The sequence below is a fragment of the Pelophylax lessonae genome (genome assembly GCF_965119305.1).
Source record: "Pelophylax lessonae genome assembly, chromosome: 3".
Taxonomy (NCBI): Eukaryota; Metazoa; Chordata; class Amphibia; order Anura; family Ranidae; genus Pelophylax; species Pelophylax lessonae.
Genome location: NC_138770.1, coordinates 533,474,571 through 533,494,784, shown reverse-complemented (window position 1 = coordinate 533,494,784; position 20,214 = coordinate 533,474,571). Strand labels below are relative to the sequence as shown.

General features: G+C 41.4%; 1 protein-coding gene across 1 annotated transcript in view; it reads left to right on the top strand.

Moving 5' to 3' along the window:
- Positions 1-20,214, top strand: part of SNX9 (sorting nexin 9) — a 250,147-nt gene that overhangs the window by 126,267 nt on the left and 103,666 nt on the right. The window contains exons 4-5 of the mRNA XM_082249824.1: positions 10,664-10,771; positions 16,998-17,151. Of these exons, the coding sequence (XP_082105950.1) occupies positions 10,664-10,771; positions 16,998-17,151 (262 nt within the window). The remainder of the gene's footprint in view (positions 1-10,663; positions 10,772-16,997; positions 17,152-20,214) is intronic.

Below are 20,214 nucleotides of genomic sequence, written 5' to 3'. Positions count from 1 at the left end.
GGGGTGGGCAGGGAAAACCAGGGGGGTGGAGAGCACTGGGGGGGGACAGGTAGCACTTGGGGGGTGGGCAGGGAAAACCAGGGGGGTGTAGAGTACTGGGGGGGACAGGTAGCACTTGGGGGGTGGGCAGGGAAAACCAGGGGGTGGAGAGCATTGGGGGGGGGCAGGTAGCACTTGGGGGGCGGACAGAGAAAACCAGGGGGGTGGAGAGCACTGAAGGGGACAGGGAGCTAGGGAAAGATAAATTCCTCATATGCAGCTGCCCCATCCCCCTCCTATCCAGCACACACACTTCGGCACTCACCTTCTTCCTCCCAAGGCTCCGCCCCTTCTTCCCACCGAGCCCCGCCCCTTCTCCCGATGCGGCTCCGCCCCTTATTCCCGCCGCCGCTCCGCTCCCCCCCCGCAGCGCTGACTGAAGGAGCTGCCTTCACACTGCGATACGGAACACGCCGGGCAGGACACCGGCTGACACCCCCCAGTGCGTGGCACCCGGGGCGGGCCGCCCCCCCCCCCCCCCCTGGTACGCCACTGGCAGACTCCATCAGGTTTTCTTACAGAATGGTCCTGTATTTGGCTCCATCCATCTTCCCATCAATTTTAACCATCTTCCCTGGCGAAAAGCAGGCCCAAACCATGATGCTGCCACCACCATGTTTGACAGTGGGGATGGTGTGTTCAGGGTGATGAGCTGTGTTGCTTTTACACCATGGATATCTTTAAGAAATGGCTTTCTTCTTGCCTCTCTTCCATAAAGGCCAGATTTGTGCAGTATACGACTGATTGTTGTCCTATGGACAGAGTCTCCCACCTCAGCTGTAGATCTCTGCAGTTCATCCAGAGTGATCATGGGCCTCTTGGCTGCATCTCTGATCACTCTTCTCCTTGTATGAGCTGAAAGTTTAGAGGGACGGCCAGGTCTTCATAGATTTGCAGTGGTCTGATACTCCTTCCATTTCAATATTATCGCTTGCACAGTGCTCCTTGGGATGTTTAAAGCTTGGAAAATCTTTTTGTATCCAAGTCCGGCTTTAAACTTCTCCACAACAGTATCTCGGACCTGCCTGGTGTGTTCCTTGTTCTTCATGATGCTCTCTGCGCTTTAAACGGACCTCTGAGACTATCACAGTGCAGGTGCATTTATACGGAGACTTGATTCTATTTATCATCATTAGTCATTTAGGTCAACATTGGATCATTCAGAGATCCTCACTGAACTTCCGGAGAGAGTTTGCTGCACTGAAAGTAAAGGGGCTGAATAATTTTGCACGCCCAATTTTTCAGTTTTTTATTTGTTAACAAAGTTTGAAATATCCAATAAATTTCGTTCCACTTCATGATTGTGTCCCACTTGTTGTTGATTCTTCACAAAAAATTACAGTTTTATATCTTTATGTTTGAAGCCTGAAATGTGGCAAAAGGTCGCAAAGTTCAAGGGGGCCGAATACTTTTGCAATGCACTGTAAATTCATGATCTTAATTAGAAAGTCAAATATAATACAATTATAGAAATATATATATATATATATATATATATTTTTTTTTTTTTTTTTTTTTAAATTGTCATTTTCAGGTTTGGTTTTCGGCCAGGTGCATTCTGCATTTTTGGTGCACCTCTAATATTTATTCCTGTATAGGTTACATTGTGACGTCTGAAACCAGTTTCTCCTTCCATACAATATAATATCTTATCGCAGAAGTATGAACCTTACATTGATTGTGACCTCGGGACAATGGTGCTCAAACAGGTTAAAGGACATTTTTATACATCACAATTTCTTAATGTGAGGAAGAAAAAAAGGGGGGGGGTTGGGACTTTGGGTGAGGCTCACATAGAAATGTGCCTCTATCCCTAATGTGACATAAAATGAGGACAGTTTGGGACTTTATATGAGGTGTGTGGCCCTTCGTGACTAAAATGGTTTCACACACATCAAAAACATGAGAAAGTCAAGTGAATATTGTCACATTTTATTGGGGTAAAAAATGAAACAAGAGAGGCGATATAAACAATGTACAAGGAGGATAAAATAAAAAAGTGACGATATTCACTTGACTTTCTCAATTTTTTGATGTGTTTGAAACCATTTTAGTCATGAAGGGCCACACACCTCATATAAAGTCCCAAACTGTCCTTATTTTATTTTCATTTCTTAATGTGTGACACATGTGCCCATTGGGAAAGGACCAGGGAAACTTGTTTTTAGAAACGAATCCTTTAAAAATGAAGGTGTTTAACCACTTCCATACCGAGTCATTTAAAATGACGTCGGCAAAGTGGTTGTTCTAGCTGCTACTGCGCGCCCCCGGCGGCGCGCAGCGGCGCGATCAGGGATGAGGCTCGTCCCTCGGACATAGCCCATCCCTGATCAGGGTAAACAGCCAATAGAAATTGGCTGTTTACCACGTGATCGGCTGTGTCAATCACAGCCGATCACATGAGCAGCTCCAGCACGAGCCGCTCGTTCTCTCTGCAATGCGCGCCCCCGGGGGCGCGCAGAGCAGCGATCGGGGACGAGGCTCGTCCCTCGGACAGAGTCGATCCCCGATCTAGGTAAAGAGCCAATGAAATTGGCTCTTTACCACATGACCGGCTGTGTCCAATCACAGCCGGTCACAAATGTCAACAGAGAACACGGTAACTAGCTGTCACCGTGTTCTCCTCCTCACACACTGATCCTGTGTGAGGAGGAGATTGTGGTAACAGCTAGTTACCAATTACAGTGCACCCCAACCACACTGATTGCCCCCCCCCCAATAAAGAGCACCTGTCACTAGCCCATCAAGGTACCCGAGTACCTGTCATCAGGTACTCAGATGACAGGTACTCGGGTACTCTGATGGGCTGGTGACAGGTATTCGGGTACTCTGATGACAGGTACTCAGGTACTCTGATGACGGATACTCTGATGACAGGTACTCGGGTACTCTGATGACAGGTACTCGGGTACTCTGATGACGGGTACTCGGGTACTCTGATGACAGGTACTCGGGTACTCTGATGACGGGTACTCTGGTACTCTGATGACAGGTACTCGGGTACTCTGATGACAGGTACTCGGGTATTACACCGGTATTTAGGTTTAAACGGAGGACGTATATAAACCTTTTTGGACTTGGACATGGTGGCTGTATGAAGGGTGACAGGTACTCGGGTACTTTGTTGGGCAGGTGACAGGTACAGTAAAACCTTGGATTGCGAGCACAATTCGTTCTGGAAACATGCTTGTAATCCAAAGCACTCTTATATCAAAGCGAATTTCCCCATAAGAAATAATGGAAACTCAGATGATGCGTTCCACAAGTCCTTCAGTTTATAGTCTATATACAAAGATTATAACAATGTGATAGGTTGTGTAACCATAAAATGTCCATCCACAATATGCAGTCTTCCCAAGGGGATTAGAAGCAAAATCTAGCAGAGCTACAGAATATAAGAGAGATGAGAGGAGCCTCTAAGTGTAGCAATATGGTAACATTTAATGAAGGTTCAACATTTAGCTGTCACCACTGTCAGTTTGCAATCATGCCCGGGAAGAATAGCCTGCAGTAGAGTGATCTGAAAGTGAGGCTTTGAATCACTCGTGGAGTGCAGCGGGGAAGGGATGATGAAGATGGCTGTGCAGAGGATGGTCTATGTGGACAGCTTTACCCCGGATGCCTGCATACTTAGATGTGCCTGTTTTAATCATCAACCATGTGAGTTGCTAAATATTGAACCTTCATTAAATGTAACCATATTGCTACACTTTAGAGGCTCCTCTCTTCTTTTTTATACATGACGCTACTTGTATATCAAGACATCGCTTGTATATCAAGTCAAAATTTACTTAAAAAATTTGCTTGTCTTGCAAAGCGCTCTCAAACCAAGTTACTCTCAAACCAAGGTTTTACTGTATTATTATTTTTTTTTTTTTTCTATCTTTTAGTGTACTTGTGAGATCTGAGGACTTTTTGACCCCAGATCTCACAAAAAAGAGGTCCTGTCGTGCCTATTTCTATTACGAGGAATATTTACATTTCTTTTAATAGAAATAAAAATGATCAATTTTTTTTTTTTTTTAAACGGTGTAAAAATAAAAAATAATAAATAAAATAAATAGTAAAAAAAAAAAAATTAAAGCGCCCTGTCCCCGTTAGCTCACGCGCAGAAGCGAATGCATACAGAAACCCCGCCCACATATGTAAACGGTGTTCAAACCACACATGTGAGGTATCGCCGCGATCGTTAGAGCAAGGGGAATAATTTGAGCCCTAGACCTCCTCTGTAACTCAAAGATGGCAACCTGTAGAAATTTTTAAATTGTCGCCTATGGGGATTTTTAAGTACCAAAGTTTGTCACCATTCCGTGAGCGTGCGCAATTTTGAAACATGACATGTTGGGTATCTATTTACTCGGCGTAACATTATCTTTCACATTATGGAAAAAAATTGGGCTAACTTTACTGGTTTCTTATTTTTTAATTAAAAAAAGTGAATTTTTTCCAAAAAAATTGCGTTTGGAAGACCGCTACGCAAATACGGTGTGATAAAAAATATTGCAATAATCTCCATTTTATTCTCTAGGGTCTCTGCTAAAAAAAAATATATAATGTTTGGGGGTTCTAAGCAGTTTTCTAGCAAAACAACTGATTTTAGCTTGTAAACACCAAATGTCAAAAATAGGCCTAGGCAAGTGGCTAGGATGCATGATGATGCTCCTTGGATGTTAGGCCCCTCTATATGGCTAGGCTGTGAAAAAGTCTCACACATGTGGTATTGCCATACTCAGGAGGAGTGGCAGAATGTATTTTGGGGTGTCATTTTTGCTGTGTACATGCTATGTGTTAGGAATATCCTATAAATTGACAACTTTGTGTAAAAAAAAAAAAGTTTTCATTTTTTTCCCACATTTTCCAAAAACCTGTGGAAAAAAATGATATGTTCAAACGACCCATAATGCCTCATAGAATATACGTTGGAGTGTTTGCTTTCCAAAATGGGGTCATTTTGTGGACTTTTCCATTGTATTGGTGCTCTAGGGCCTTGAAAAGTGTGATAGGTAGTAAGAAAGTTTTATGTGTATTTATGCTCCTAGAACGCCTGAATGTGCTTCTTGGACGTGGAGTCTCTTTTTGTGGCCAGGCTGTGTAAAAGTCTCACACATGTGGTATCGCCATACTCGGAAGGAGTAGCAGAATGTATTTTTGGGTGTAATTTTTGCTGTGTACATGCTATGTGTTAGAAATAGCTTATAAATTGACAACTTTGTGGGAAAAAAAAGAAAAAAAAAATTTTTTCTTCATTTTCCCAAGAATTGTGGGAAAAAATTACAACTTCAAAAAACTCACCATGCCTCTTACTAAATACCTTGGACTGTCTACTTTACAAAAAGGGGTCATTTGGTCGGTATTTGTACTGTCCTGACATTTCAGGGCCTCAAGAAAGGAGATAGGCCATCAGTACATCTGGTGTGATCAATTTTCAGTAATTGGTACCATAGCTTCTAGACTCAATAACTTTCACACAGACTAAATAATATACACTAATTTGGGTTAATTTTACCAGAGACATGTAGCAGTATACATTTTGGCCCAAATGTATGAAGAAAAATTTATTTTTTGCAAAATTTCATAATTGAAACTAAAAAAAAGTGGTTTTTTTTTCAAAATTTTTGCTCTTTTTTTGCATATATCACGAAAAAAAAACCCCAGTTGTGATCAAGTACCACCAAAAGAAAGCTCTATTTGTGTGAAAAAAATGATAAAAATTTTGTTTGGTTATAGTGTAGCATGACTGAGCAATTGTCATTCAAAATGTGAGAGTGCTGAAAGCTGAAAATTGGTCTGGGCAGGAAGGGTGTCTAACTGCTCTGTATGGAAGCGGTTAAGCTTAAGTTTAGTAAAATATCTTTATTTTTATGTCAGCACCAGAGGCGCTACTTACAATGAATGAAAAGTGTCCCTTGTGCTGGTGACAGTTATGTTAGTTAAGATCTTCATTCCTTGGTGACCCCACAGATATCCCCACAGCTGTGATCTTCCAGTTTTGCAGGGGTTAATACTAGTCGCAGGATCTGTCACAGGCACTCCTCAAAAGTGCCGACTTTGCCCGTCCTTTCCACCCCGTCTCTATAAAAGCTGTACTGTCACTTCCTGCAGTGAAAAGTGTTCTGTGAATGGAGGAGGTGGATCTTTAATTCATCCACCCCTCCTCCATTCATAGAGAATTTTATTTGCTGGAGGTCCATTGCGACAATGATTTGTCCCTGGTGCTGATTGCAAAAAAGAAAAAAAAAAACTCATTAAACAGCGGTAATTAAACCAGAAAAGCAAACATTTTTTATAGCAAAGAAGAGGTGCACTTTCTCTTTAAGAATCAATCATACCAGATAATATAACCGAGTAACACAAATGTGCAATAGTACAGATTTCAATAAAGTGCCAAAACACATAAATGATTAAACCACTATATAAAAATGTCCATAAAGTGAACTAGCGCTTTAATAAGAATCACTCCGGTAATAAAGTTTCAGAACGCTGCAATCCCAAGCCACCAGGTGCACCCACTCCTTACCAGACAAATAGACCTCTAGGTTATAGGAGGTCATAAGTACTTGTATAATTGCGGGTCCCAGAAACTCCAGCCAACACAGTTGGCATCACCTTTATAGCCAAATGTTATTGATGAAAAAAAAGGAAGCATAGAGACCAGCATGGAAAGCCACACCAAACACACCCAGCGGGTGTGATGACGTTACCACTAACGCTGTCCAACGCGTTTCATCATAACCGACATCAGCGATCCAGACCTGACATTTATTGTACATGTATTCATATTATACATATTAATTTTGCAGCTTACCAACTCATAGATGTGATGGCTGCATTAGTTTACTTTTTTTAGGCTTTCCTTCCTCTATTCTCACCAAGTGATCTGGCCACTAAGTCTGTTGTTTTTCAACAGAACAATATTTTCTGCAAATGTAACAGTTAGAGGGTTGAGGCAAACCATTCACCACTGACAGGGGTGATTACAATCACCAGCTTTTATTTATTCATGTTAAACCTTTATCCCAAAAGGAAAAAACTCTTGCTGTAACTGCTCGTGTAACTGCAATGTAAGCTGGAGTTTGACTTCAATTTGTTAGTGTATCTACATCTGCTAGTAAATCTAAAGCTCCCCTCCCCCAGAATGCTGCTGTCCAAAGGTGCCCCTGTGCGCCTTTATCAAGAGTAGAGGCACTCTCCCACAGGAGGTGTATTACTGGCCAGATCACCAGGTGAAAATGTGGAAAAACGCCTAAAAAAAGAAAACTAATGCAGCCACCACATCTAATGATTGGTATTCTGCAATATATATTACGTTTTTGGTTTTGGGTTTAATACTGCTTCAGATTTAATGACTTCTATGTGCAAAGATCTGTATGGATGACTTATATGTGCAAAGATCTGTCTGAGATATCTTGGGGTGCTTTCAATAGCTGGGCACATTGTAGGGGACACTTGAATAAACACACAAATGTCATCTCATGGATTATTTATAAAGCCCCACTTTTTATTTAATCTTACCAAGTAAGGGTTAGGGCCTTTCTTAGGTTTTATCGCAATTTCTGTCGTTTTCATAGGCACAGGAAGTAATAGGAAAGTTCTTTAATATACAGTACTGTAAATACAGGCAAAAAAAAACAAAATTTAAATTGTAGCAAAGTAGAGAAGAGTAAGGCTACGTTCACATGTAGGCGTTTTTGGGGCGTTTTTCTGCTCTAGGATCAGCCCAAAAAACGCCCAACAATACAAATCCTATTCATTTCAATGGCCCCTGTTCACATCTGAGCGTTTTGACGTTTTAAGCAAAACGCCCAATGTTCAAAAAAGTACATGAGCTTCTTCTTGGGCAGATTACAGGCGTTTTTATTTTTTTCCATTGGTCACTTGTCAACCTAAAAATGCCTGCACAAAAACACCTGTAAAACGCCTGAAAAAATGCTTGTAAACGCCAAAATGTGAACGTAGCCTTAGAATTGTTTTGTCTGTAACGCATCAAAATGTATGTTAACACGCTGCAACACACAGGAAACCAATGTCCTAAGATTTTTCAAGTTTCAAAATAAAAAAAGTGGAAATGCAATAGAATTAATTGAAAACACGTAAAAAAATCCACTAAAAAAACAAAATCTAAACGTGCATGCAAAAGCGCATTCAGAAGGCTGAAGCTGTGCTAATTACCAGTCCCAAGATAGGGAAAGTCTCCCCAATGGGTCACAGAAAGAAATAAAAAACGTGACATAAAATTGAACTCCTTACTCTATCCAAAACTAAATATCCTTCTAGCTAGGGTTTACAATTTTACCATTTACCGCAAAATCAATGCATAATAAATAAGAAATTGCAAACCTTGCAAGCCTTTTTATATTGGGACCTCAGTTAATAGAATGTCATTTTGCATTAGCCGCTTGCTAGTTTCCATTGCTTCCGAAGCCCAACACTTTTGGTTCTCTGTAGTTCCCAATAAAATGTAAATTGTGTGTCTCACATCAAGCCATTTTATTTAAAAGTTGAAAACTTAAAGTGTTACTAAACCCACAACAGTAAAATCAGTCTGTATATGCAGTAAAGCATGCTTGTTATACTCAGTGTGGAACCTCAGGGGTTAATCCTCTGCATTGTGTAAAAAGGCTGTTTGATCCTGTCTTCTCTGATCTTCCCCTTCTTTCAGAGTCCCCAATCCATCTCCTGATAGAACAGAGGCTAAGGGAAAAGCTGCACATGCTCAGTTTGGTGTGTATTGCTAGAGAGTTTTTTTTTTTTTTCTTGGGAGAGTGCATGTGATCAGCACAGGGCCATTCAGCACTGCCCAGACAGAGGGTCAGGGGTCCTGCAGCCTTATAGGACAGTCAGAGTAGAATGAAATTGAAAACTCCTCCTAACCAGACACTAATAGAAGTCACAGGACTGCTCTAACTACTGATGAAAAAAGGTATTTAGCAGTTTATATTTACTAAAATAATTGCATTTCCATGTTCTATTGCATTGCCATTACCCGCCTGGTCCCGAGTCACCTGATTGCTGTGATTGCCCCTGATTGGCTATCACAGTGATCAGTCACTGTGAGCCGCCCCAGTGTTTACTTTCTCTCCTTTGAATGAAGAGAAAGATACATTGTATTTTTCTCTTCTTGCGGCTCCGTTCACATCTAGGCGTTTTGGGGCGTTTTTGGGGCGTTTTTCTGCTCTAGGATCAGCTCTCAAAACGCCCAACAAGACAAATCCTATTCATTTCAATGGCCCCTGTTCACATCTGAGCGTTTTGACGCTGTATACAAAACGCCCAACGCTCAAAAAAGTACATGAGCTTCTTTTTGGGCAGATTACAGGCGTTTTCCATTGATCTCTATTCAATCTAAAAACGCCTGCACAAAAATCGCGGTAAAAATCGCGGTAAAATCGCGGTAAAAAACGCCGCAAAAATCGCGGTAAAATCGCGGTAAAAAACGCGCGAAAAACGCTACGCTCAGGTGTGAATGTAGCCTGCAGGAGAGGAAGATATAAACAAACAAAAGTGTGTTTAAAAAAAAAGATATAAAATTAAAAAATAAGAATAAAAGAAAAAAAAAAGAACTAGATCAAGGTTTGCCAGGTTAGGGTCAAAGGTCACTGTATATTTTGGGTACATTTTTTTTTTTTTTAATTCGTATTTTTTTTTTTTTTTTTAATTCGTATCAGTGGCAGTGTGTTTTAGGCAGAATAAAAAAAATGCAAAATGAACACCATTGTTTCTGGGCCGTACTACGGTTACAAAAAACTACTAACGTACACATATGTGGTATCGCTGTGATCGCCAGGAGTAGGAGAATTTATTTTGGGTTCTATAGTGGTAAATTATGATAATGGCAAGAAATACACAGCTACATTTTTTTTTAAAAAAGGTATTTGCTTAACTATTTTGGGCCAGTATTGCTTTGATAATAAAAAAAATAAAAAAATCAGGAGATATCTGTTACCATTTACCTCCAAAAAAAGCCCAATTTGTCCTGAAAAAAAACAAGGTATAATCCACCTGGATGCACAAAGTAGTTGTGATGATTTGTACAGTTTTACTAACATGTCAAAGTTGCAAAATTGTGCTTAGGCATTAAGATTTGTTTTACCCACAGGGATTAAGGACTAGTAAGCTGCATTATATTGCATTTTGTCTTTGGGTTTAGATGTCCTTTAACTGCTTCCTTAAAAAAACTCTCCCACGTCACACTTTCACTGCTTCAGTACCTTTCTCAATATGCGAAGCTTGTTATACTCACTGTGGGACAACATCAGCCAAGAATTCCATTCAATCAACTAAAACGCATGCTGGCATTGACATGGAGAAAGTGGTTTTGTTCTTAATAAAATGGAGTTTCCTTTGTAATGTTTATGAGAAAGAAACCGTATATGGCATACATTTTGTTTAACTTTGCTCCTAATTTTGTCAAATAAAATACACATGGGTGGCTCCATATGAACTATATACATACATGTCATATGTTAAAGGGCATTTGTGAAAAGGGATGTTGTAAACCCATTTGAGGATCTGAACCACACTGTATAAATGATTTCTAAAAAATCCATCTTCAAAAATATATAATTTGATTGCTATTCATCATCATGCCTATCAACCCAAAAAATGTTATGTCTATTTCTTCCAGGTAACGTCTGATGGCGCTGCTTCTAATAATACAGCTCCGGATTTGTCTTTCTTTGATTCACTTTCTGCCATCACTGCTCAGGCTGCCAGTGTCAACAACGGCGAACAGGTATGTCCGCAGTGTGATTCCATTTATAGCAAGTTTTTTTGTAAGTATAAGTGCCGGCTCACACTATTGCGATGCGGGAACACTGCGACTCTACTGCGTGTTGCCGCATTGCATCCGCAGCACAGGCAGTTCACACTGCCATATGCGATACGCTGGGGGTGTCAGTTCAAAGTTAACGACACCCCCAGATCAGATCGCATATCGCAGTGCGATATGAGAGTTAGCACAGGAATCGGATCGCACTAGTGTGAACCACCATGCGATCCGATTCTGCTGTGGACCAAAAAAAGGGTCCTGTGCGAGTTCACTGCGATTGCGGTGCGAATTCAGCCATACAAAATGTATGGCTGAATTCGCACCGCACAGACATCGCATGTGATTTTAGGAGCAGTGCACTCCGAATCACATGCAATGTCTGCCATCGCAATAGTGTGAACCGGCACTAAAGCCTCGTACACACGTACCGATTGTCGGCCGTAAATAGTCGGCCGACGACTGATCGGCCGATTGTAGGCTTGTTAGTATGAAGCTTCCGACAGCGCATTTTCGGCCGAACAGAATCTGTCGTGCAGGCATTAAAATTTTTGTTGGCCAACACCAGAACGGCCGATTGTTCCTCAGTCAGTACAGATTTCGGCCGACAGACAGCAGATTAGCAAGACTGGGCATGCTCAGAAAAGAGAAAAGACAAGGAAAGTTAACCATCACATGACATCACTTCTGCAGTCGGCTGTTGTTGGCCGACAAAATTCGTGTGCAGTCTTTTGCAGTTTTCAACAGACACGACAGCACTGGACAAAAGACGGCCGATCGTTCGGCCGACGATCGGTACGTGTGTACGGGGCTTTAGACTACATGCACACTGAACATTTCCTGGATGCCTTTCTCCTGGCAGCAGAAAAACGCTAAGTGATGATAAACGTGTGTACCGTGTTTCAGCTGCGTTTTCCCAAGTTTAGCAGCATCCAGCTTTTGGGCGTTAATTCATTTAATTGGCCAAAATAACTTATTCTGGCCATTAAAAATGAAAGTGCTAAACGCACCTAGCGTTTTTGCCACATCCATCGTTTTTCTGGCAAAACTCTCCTCTCTGAACGCGATTCTTCTGTGTTCAGGAGAGGAGCATTTACCGCCTCTAAAGTCTGGTAAAAGTCTCTATCTGTGCATGGACACATTGGGGTTGATTTACTAAAACTGGAGAGTGCAAAATCAGGTGCAGCTCTGCATAGGAACCAATCAGCTTCCAGGTTTTTTTTGTCAAAGCCTATTTGATCAAGCTGAAATTACAAGCTGATTGGCTACCATGCAGAGCTGCACCAGATTTTGCACACTCCAGTTTTAGTATATCTTCCCCATAGGCTTTTATTGAATTGTGTTCATGGGCTTTGGCAAAAAAAAAAAAAAAAAAACACCAAAAGCTTAAAAAAACGTGGGTTTAGGAGCAGCAGTGTACATGAGGCCTAAGAGCCTTGCAGCTATTTTGGGGGTTTGATTTACTGTATATTAGTTTATTTATAGGCTGGTCCAATCGCAGGAGCCAGGTAGCCAGCACGTCTAAAGCAGGTTAGGAGCAGATTCGGATAAGTAGCACAGGTCTAGTTACACAAGCAAGGTAGAGATGGCAGAGGCACACTCAATACAGGGTAATAAAAATTCAGGTCCCGATTTACAGAGGTGGACAACAGGTCTGGACTCTCAAGGTCAGAAGAGCAAAGCCCAGTTGATGGAATTCACAAGGTTGGGAGGTCGGGCCAGTACAGGCTATCTATAACAGAGAAATCCCACATAATGCACCAGCATTGCTTGACGGAGGGGGAGCTTCTGAATAGCAGGAGCCAATGAGCAGACAAGACACAAACAAGGAGAGCGGGCATAGACTAAAGCCAAATACAAGTTGCGGAAAAGATCAGATTGAGATACAACCTACAGGTAGAAGAAAACACAGAAAGGAACAGGTCATAGGAATGAATTTGCTCAGACTTGCAAAAATACAGTATCTCACGAAAGTGAGTACATCCCTCACATTTTTTGTAAATATTTTATTATATCTTTTTATGTGACAACACTAGAAATGACACTTTGCTACAATGTAAAGTAGTGAGTGTATAGCTTGTATAACAGTGTAAATTTGCTGTCCCCTCAAAATAACTCAACACGCAGCCATTAATGTCTAAACCGCTGGCAACAAAAGTGAGTACACCCCTAAGTGAAAATGTCCAAATTGGGCCCAATTAGCCATTTTCCCTCCCCAGTGTCATGTAACTAGTTAGTGTTACAAGGTCTCAGGTGTGAATGGAATTGCTGCTCTACAAAAAGATGGCCTAGGCCAGTGATGGTGAACCTTGGCACCCCAGATGTTTTGAAACTACATTTCCCATGGTGCTCATGCTCTCTGCAGTGTAGTTGAGCATCATGGGAAATGTAGATCCAAAGCATCTGGGGTGCTAAGGTTCGCCATCACTGGCCTAGGCTATAAGAAGATTGCCAAGACCCTGAAACTGAGCTGCATGGTCTGGGGTGTCATGAGTGCTGCCGGCACTGGGGAGCTATGGTTCATTGAGGGAACCATAAATACCAACATGCACTGTAACATACTGAAGCAGAGCATGATCCTCTCCCTTGAGAGACTGGGCCACAAGGCAGTATTTCAACATAATAACTCCAAACACACCTCTAAGATGACCACTGCCTTGCTTAAGAAGCTGAGTGTAGAGGTGATGGACTGGTCAAGCATGTCTCCAGACCTAAACCTTATTGAGTATCTGTGGGGCATCCTCAAACAGAAGGTGGAGGAGTGCAAGGTCTCTAACATCCACCAGCTTTGTGATGTCTTCATGGAGGAGTGGAAAAGGACTCCAGTGGCAACCTGTGAAGCTCTGGTGAACTCCAATCCCAAGAGGGTTAAGGCAGTGCTGGAAAATAATGGTGGCCACACAAAATATTGACACTTTTGGTCCAATTTGGACATTTCAACTTAGGGGAGTACTCACTTCTGTTGCCAGTGGTTTACACAATAATGGCTGAGTGTTGAGTTATTTTGAGGGGCAGAAAATGTACACTGTTATACAAGCTGTACACTCACTACTTTACATTGTAGCAAAGTGTAATTTCTTCAGTGTTGTCACATGAAAAGATACAATAAAATATTTACAATAATCTCACTTTTGTGAGATACTGCATTGTCAGATTCATTACTGGAATTATTTTTTCAAAATGCAGATGCAATACTTTTAAAACTGGTTAGATCTAATTTTGGATGGTGAGTGAAACACACTTTGAAGAACCTAGTATACAAATACATTGCAAAAGTGGAAGAGTGTCTGAAGGTCTCTCAACAGCCCAAAAAAGAGAAAATAATGTTACTGGTGCATCTTACCTCTAATTACTCCGACCTTAGCAGAAAGCATTTTTAAAATTTGAGCAAGATGGTACTAAGTATCATTGTGAGTACATAGATAGGATCTATGTGTCTACTTATTTTCCTGGAAGGGCTGCAAGGAACTAGATACTTTCTTTCATATCAGGTGGCTTCGCCCACTCAGACAAAAGTACAGAGAATTATCCAAAAAGTGACTTTTGTCTCCCTCTACCTTGACCCTTGGGCCATTCTGTTCCATAGTACGCCTGAAGAATAAGTAAACTGTGTATGTTCAAGGAGATTAGGGTTGTGAGTAGTTCAGAATATTTGATATATTTACACCATGAGCTGGTTGGAAATACAATGGTCTGTGAGTCCTAAACCTTTACTTGTGCAACTTGCCATGTGACTTTGGACATCGTCACATGACAAGTTGTACCCAATCAGAAAATAAAAAGAAGAAGAACCCAGACAATCTGGGAGTGTCAGGGAACTCAATCCCAAGTAGGGGAGTTGACCCACACTCTCTTCTAGGGATTTGGACTTTTAAGGCTGTGAGGTTGTCATAAACTGGAAAAGCACATAATTTATAAAATAACATCTTTATTTAAATATCAAAAAAGTAAAAACAGTAATTGGTATAAAAATAGTTGTACAACCATATAATTGGGGCTCATTTGCCTAGATACATTCAATGTAGATACAGTACTGATAGGTCCAGATTGTACAAGTTCTCCTTCTTTTTATTTTCTGATTGAATTAATACTAAGGATGTGGATGTGGTTGGTTGTCCTTAGAGCCAACATTTCTCAATTAAAGTTGTACCCCATGTTTTCCTATGACAACCATTAATATATGTGCAACTTAAAGTCACAGAGACTTCAACCTGAGGGCCATAGACTTCAATGGTAATCCCCAAAAGTTGCATGAAAGTCATACCTGAATGTTTTACATGTAACAGTGGGTCTGATTTTGCAGAGGGACAGCAAGTCACATCCAAGTCACACCCATTCAAAGTTCCATCACAAAGTCATACAAGCGTGAATGGAGCCTGACATGATAACTGTATAATTGTTGGTAAAGCAAATGATAGTGACTGACAGATACTGCCATAAAAGAAGGGGGCCTGTGTCAATGTCATCAGTTTGAGACACTCCTGAGATCATTCAGAATTTATTGACAGATGTATTTGACCCACACATGGCCTGCTTCAAACAAGGTTTTTCAAGGACAGGGGTTTGTCTGTTTCAGTTATTCCTACTCTGATTAAAGCGAGGAAAGCGACTTCCAGAAAGATCTATCATCGCACATGGAAGTCTTGTATCGCGTGGTGTGAGTCCCTCGGGGTTCCTCCACGTTCTTACGGATATTGGCCTTCCTGCAACGGGGGGTTGGGCGGAAGCTGGCCTTGAGCACTATCAAGGGCCAGGTTTCAGCATTGGCGATCTTCTTCCAGAGGCCACTGGCTGCTCATTCTTTGGTGCGGAATTTCATCCAGGGGGTGCGGCACCTGGCTCCTCCGGTGCGCGCGCCCTTGCCGTCCTGGGATCTTAATTTGGTGTTGTCGGTTCTCCAGAAACCTCCCTTTGAAAATATTAGGGAGATTCCCTTGCTTACCTTATCCCAGAAGGTGGTCTTTTTGGTGGCTATCACTTCTGCACGCAGGGTGTCGGAACTGGCAGCGTTGTCCTGTCGTTCCCCATATCTGGTGGTTCATAAGGATAAGGTGGTTCTTCGTCCGAATCCATCCTTCCTTCCTAAGGTGGTTTCCGACTTTCACTTGAATGAGGATATTGTGTTACCTTCCCTGTGTCCTAAGCCCAGTCATCCTCGGGAGTTTGCGTTACACTCCTTGGATGTGGTTCGGGCAATCAGGGTGTACTTGGCTACTACTGACTCTTTTCGTAAGGCTGATTCACTTTTTGTGATCACGGATGGCCCTAGAAAGGGTTGCCTGCGTCTGCCGCGACTATCTCCAGATGAATCAGACAGACGGTGGTGCAGGCTTATTCTATTAAGGGTTGGGTTCCTCCGTTCCCTGTTAAGGCGCACTCTACTCGGGCTCTTAGTGCTTCCTGGGCCTTCCGCCATCAGGCGTCGGTACTTCAGGTTTGCAAGGCGGCTACCTGGTCGTCAGTTCATACCTTTACAAAATTTTATAAGGTTGATGTGCTGGCATCAGCGGATGCCTCTTTTGGCCGCAAGGTTTTGCAGGCTGCTGTTTGAGGGGACTTTTGGTCTACCTCGGGGTTTTTTTTTTTTTTTTTTCAGGTGGGTCTCATCTTCTTGTTTCGATGAGTCCTCTGTTCTTCTGGTTGGCTGTGTTTTGGCCTTCTGGATTGGATTTTATTTCTGTTATCCCACCCCTCATTTAGCACTGCTTTGGGATGTCCCTACGGATATCAAGATATCAGTCCTGCGTTTGTCAATGAGCGACAGAGAAAACTGGATTTTTGACTTACCGTAAAATCCTTTTCTCTTAAGCTCATTGACAGACGCAGTACCCGCCCCCCTATTTTGAGTTGGGTTGGTATGAGTCTCTGTCACTGCTTTGTTACATAACTGACATCCTATAGCAGGGAGAGAGAGAGAGGATATACCCCCTGGGACTGCCCATGGGTGTGGCCAGAACTTTTTTCTGCCTAGTGTCCTACTCCTGTAGGGGCAGTATAACCCTACGGATATCAAGATATCAGTCCTGCGTCTGTCAATGAGCTTAAGAGAAAAGGATTTTACGGTAAGTCAAAAATCCAGTTTTACTTAGGAATAATGAGATTATTTTAAGGATGACCTACTTGTATTTATGCCGATGGAGTAATTTAGGCACAGACAAATGTATTAACTTCCTATATTTATTCAATCCTTTAGGCCAAAAGCACAAATGACCCTTGGTCAAGCTGGAATGCACCTAAACCACCTACTTCTGACAGTGCAAGTGATCCTTGGGGAGCAAATCAGCCAAATCCCACATCAAACAACTGGGATTCTGCATTTGGACATCCACAGGCTTACCAAGGTCCAGGTAGGGTATGCAAGACTGGAAAAAATATTAAGTGAAATATTAGGAATAATATTAGGTGAAATTGTTCACATCATGTTGTTTGTTGTGTGGTATTCCCACATTTTCTGAAAATGGCACATTTTTTCTGCCACCCGCTGAATTATGTCAAAGTTTTATTCTAGAAGTCTGAGATTAGGCACTTACACACAAAATATTATAAAAGTACGCATGTATTAATACAAATGACTTAAAACCATCTTATAAAATCAGCAGCTAATCAACTACAAGCTATATATACAGAGACCATCTTCACACTACTGGCAGCTATTTGTGGAATACTATGGATGATGGATAAGAACATTGTGAACAAGCCTTTTTGGTTTTGGATCTATATATAGAACCAATTCGTGAACCAATTAGATCTGTAATCTTTATTGTTTCTTTCCTTGGAGAGACATTTTGGAGATAACATCTTCTCTTTACATGGAAGAAATCCCTATATATATTTGTATGTTGGAAATTGCTCTTGTATGGCCCTCTAAAACCCCATCTAATGGACTGTCCTGATGAGACCTATAGCACCCCCTTATGCTACCCTGGTTAAACACTCCCTTGGGACGTTTTTCTCATTTGACACATTGCGGAATTCAGCTGTATCTCACTGTAAAGAAAGTTTTATGTACAAGTTATCAAGTATCATGTTCCGCCAATGAAGATTTTTGGAAAAAATTGAAACACATTGGGGTTTCATCTACTTACATGTGATTGTTGTCTGTAGATGATGCTTTCTGTATATACCCTTGTGGTTGATCAGCTGCTAATTTTGTATGATTATTTAAATGAATTTGTATTAATCAATTTGTACTTCTATAATATTTTGTGTGTAAGTGCCAACAAAGTCCCTAATCGCAGCCAACTGTACATTATGTCAAGGTTTTGTGAACATTTTCTTGTTCTGTTATGAACCTTGCTCCCCATTGTATCATGGGAAGGCCATTATTGGCATACTTATCACCTTACCCAAATTTATTTGCTCTGTCCATCTTCTGTTCTGCAATGTTTTCCAGTTCTGGGTACAGTGGGCAGTAGTACCGAAATTACTGAGTGCTTGCTTCCTAATACAGAAGGTTTACAAACTCTGTCATCACGGTGGCTTTCCAGGTGGAAAGAAGCTGCGGCTTTGTGTAGTCTTTCAACAAACAGCCTAGTGTCAGTGTTTGTCCTAGCTTAGCTGAAAAGTCTCTGTTGAACATACTGACCTTGGAGCATCCGGCTATACGGAGTGATCCAAACTGAGATCTCTGGTAGAAATAAAACCGATGCTACATGGTCACTCATGACTAACAACTGTATGCATATACAGGTCCCTCTCAAAAAATTAGCATATTGTGATAAAGTTCATTATTTTCTGTAATGTACTGATAAACATTAGACTTTCATATATTTTAGATTCATTACACACAACTGAAGTAGTGCAAGCCTTTTATTGTTTTAATATTGATGATTTTGGCATACAGCTCATGAAAACCCAAAATTCCTATCTCAAAAAATTAGCATATTTCATCCGACCAATAAAAGAAAAGTGTTTTTAATACAAAAAAAGTCAACCTTCAAAAAATTATGTTCAGTTATGCATTCAATACTTGGTCGGGAATCCTTTTGCAGAAATGACTGCTTCAATGCGGCCTGGCATGGAGGCAATCAGCCTGTGGCACTGCTGAGGTGTTATGGAGGCCCAGGATGCTTCGATAGCGGCCTTGAGCTCATCCAGAGTGTTGGGTCTTGCGTCTCTCAACTTTCTCTTCACAACATCCCACAGATTCTCTATGGGGTTCAGGTCAGGAGAGTTGGCAGGCCAATTTAGCACAGTAATATCATGGTCAGTAAACCATTTACCAGTGGTTTTGGCACTGTGAGCAGGTGCCAGGTCGTGCTGAAAAATGAAATCTTCATCTCCATAAAGCTTTTCAGCAGATGGAAGCATGAAGTGCTCCAAAATCTACTGATAGCTAGCTGCATTGACCCTGCCCTTGATAAAACACAGGGGACCAACACCAGCAGCTGACATGGCACCCCAGACCATCACTGACTGTGGGTACTTGACACTGGACTTCAGGCATTTTGGCATTTCCCTCTCCCCAGTCTTCCTCAGGGTCCGGTCACCTCTTCTCGTTGTGCAGCGTTTTCTGCCACACTTTTTACTTCCCACTGAGGTGCCTTGATACAGCACTCTGGGAACAGCCTATTCGTTCAGAAATTTCTTTCTGTGTCTTACCCTCTTGCTTGAGGGTGTCAATGATGGCCTTCTGGACAGCAGTCAGGTCGGCAGTCTTACCAATGATTGCGATTTTGAGTAATGAACCAGGCTGGGAGTTTTTAAAAGCCTCAGGAATCTTTTGCAGGTGTTTAGAGTTAATTAGTTGATTCAGATGATTAGGTTAATAGCTCGTTTAGAGAACCTTTTCATGATATGCTAATTTTTGAGATAGGAATTTTGGTTTTTCATGAGCTGTATGCCAAAATCATCAATATTAAAACAATAAAAGGCTTGCACTACTTCAGTTGTGTGTAATGAATCTAAAATATATGAAAGTCTAATGTTTATCAGTACATTACAGAAAATAATGAACTTTATCACAATATGCTAATTTTTTGAGAGGGACCTGTACATTTACTACAACTGAAAAATTAAAGCTGTCCTCCATGCAAAATCTAGCTGTACCCCTAAGCTGGCCATATATTATACAATTTTATTATACTATTTCTTTTAGATTTACCTTTACCTATGTAGTACAAGGGCCTGCCTGATTGCATATGAATTGAGAGTGTTTAGGCTTGACCTCCTATTATATAGTTTTGGTAAATCTAAGGGAAAATTGCGCAAGAAAGTTAAATGTATAATGTATGGGCCAGCCTTACAGTGGGGCTTCCACAGCACTTTACTTTCCTTATCCCATACTCTCGCAGGCTTCATCCTCTCTGGGACCAGTCCCTCAAAGCTTCTTCCTTTCGCTGCTCTCTTAGTTACAGGCTCTCTGGCCTTATCACTCCCTTCTGGTCCTGTATTTTAAGTGAGGATGCCAT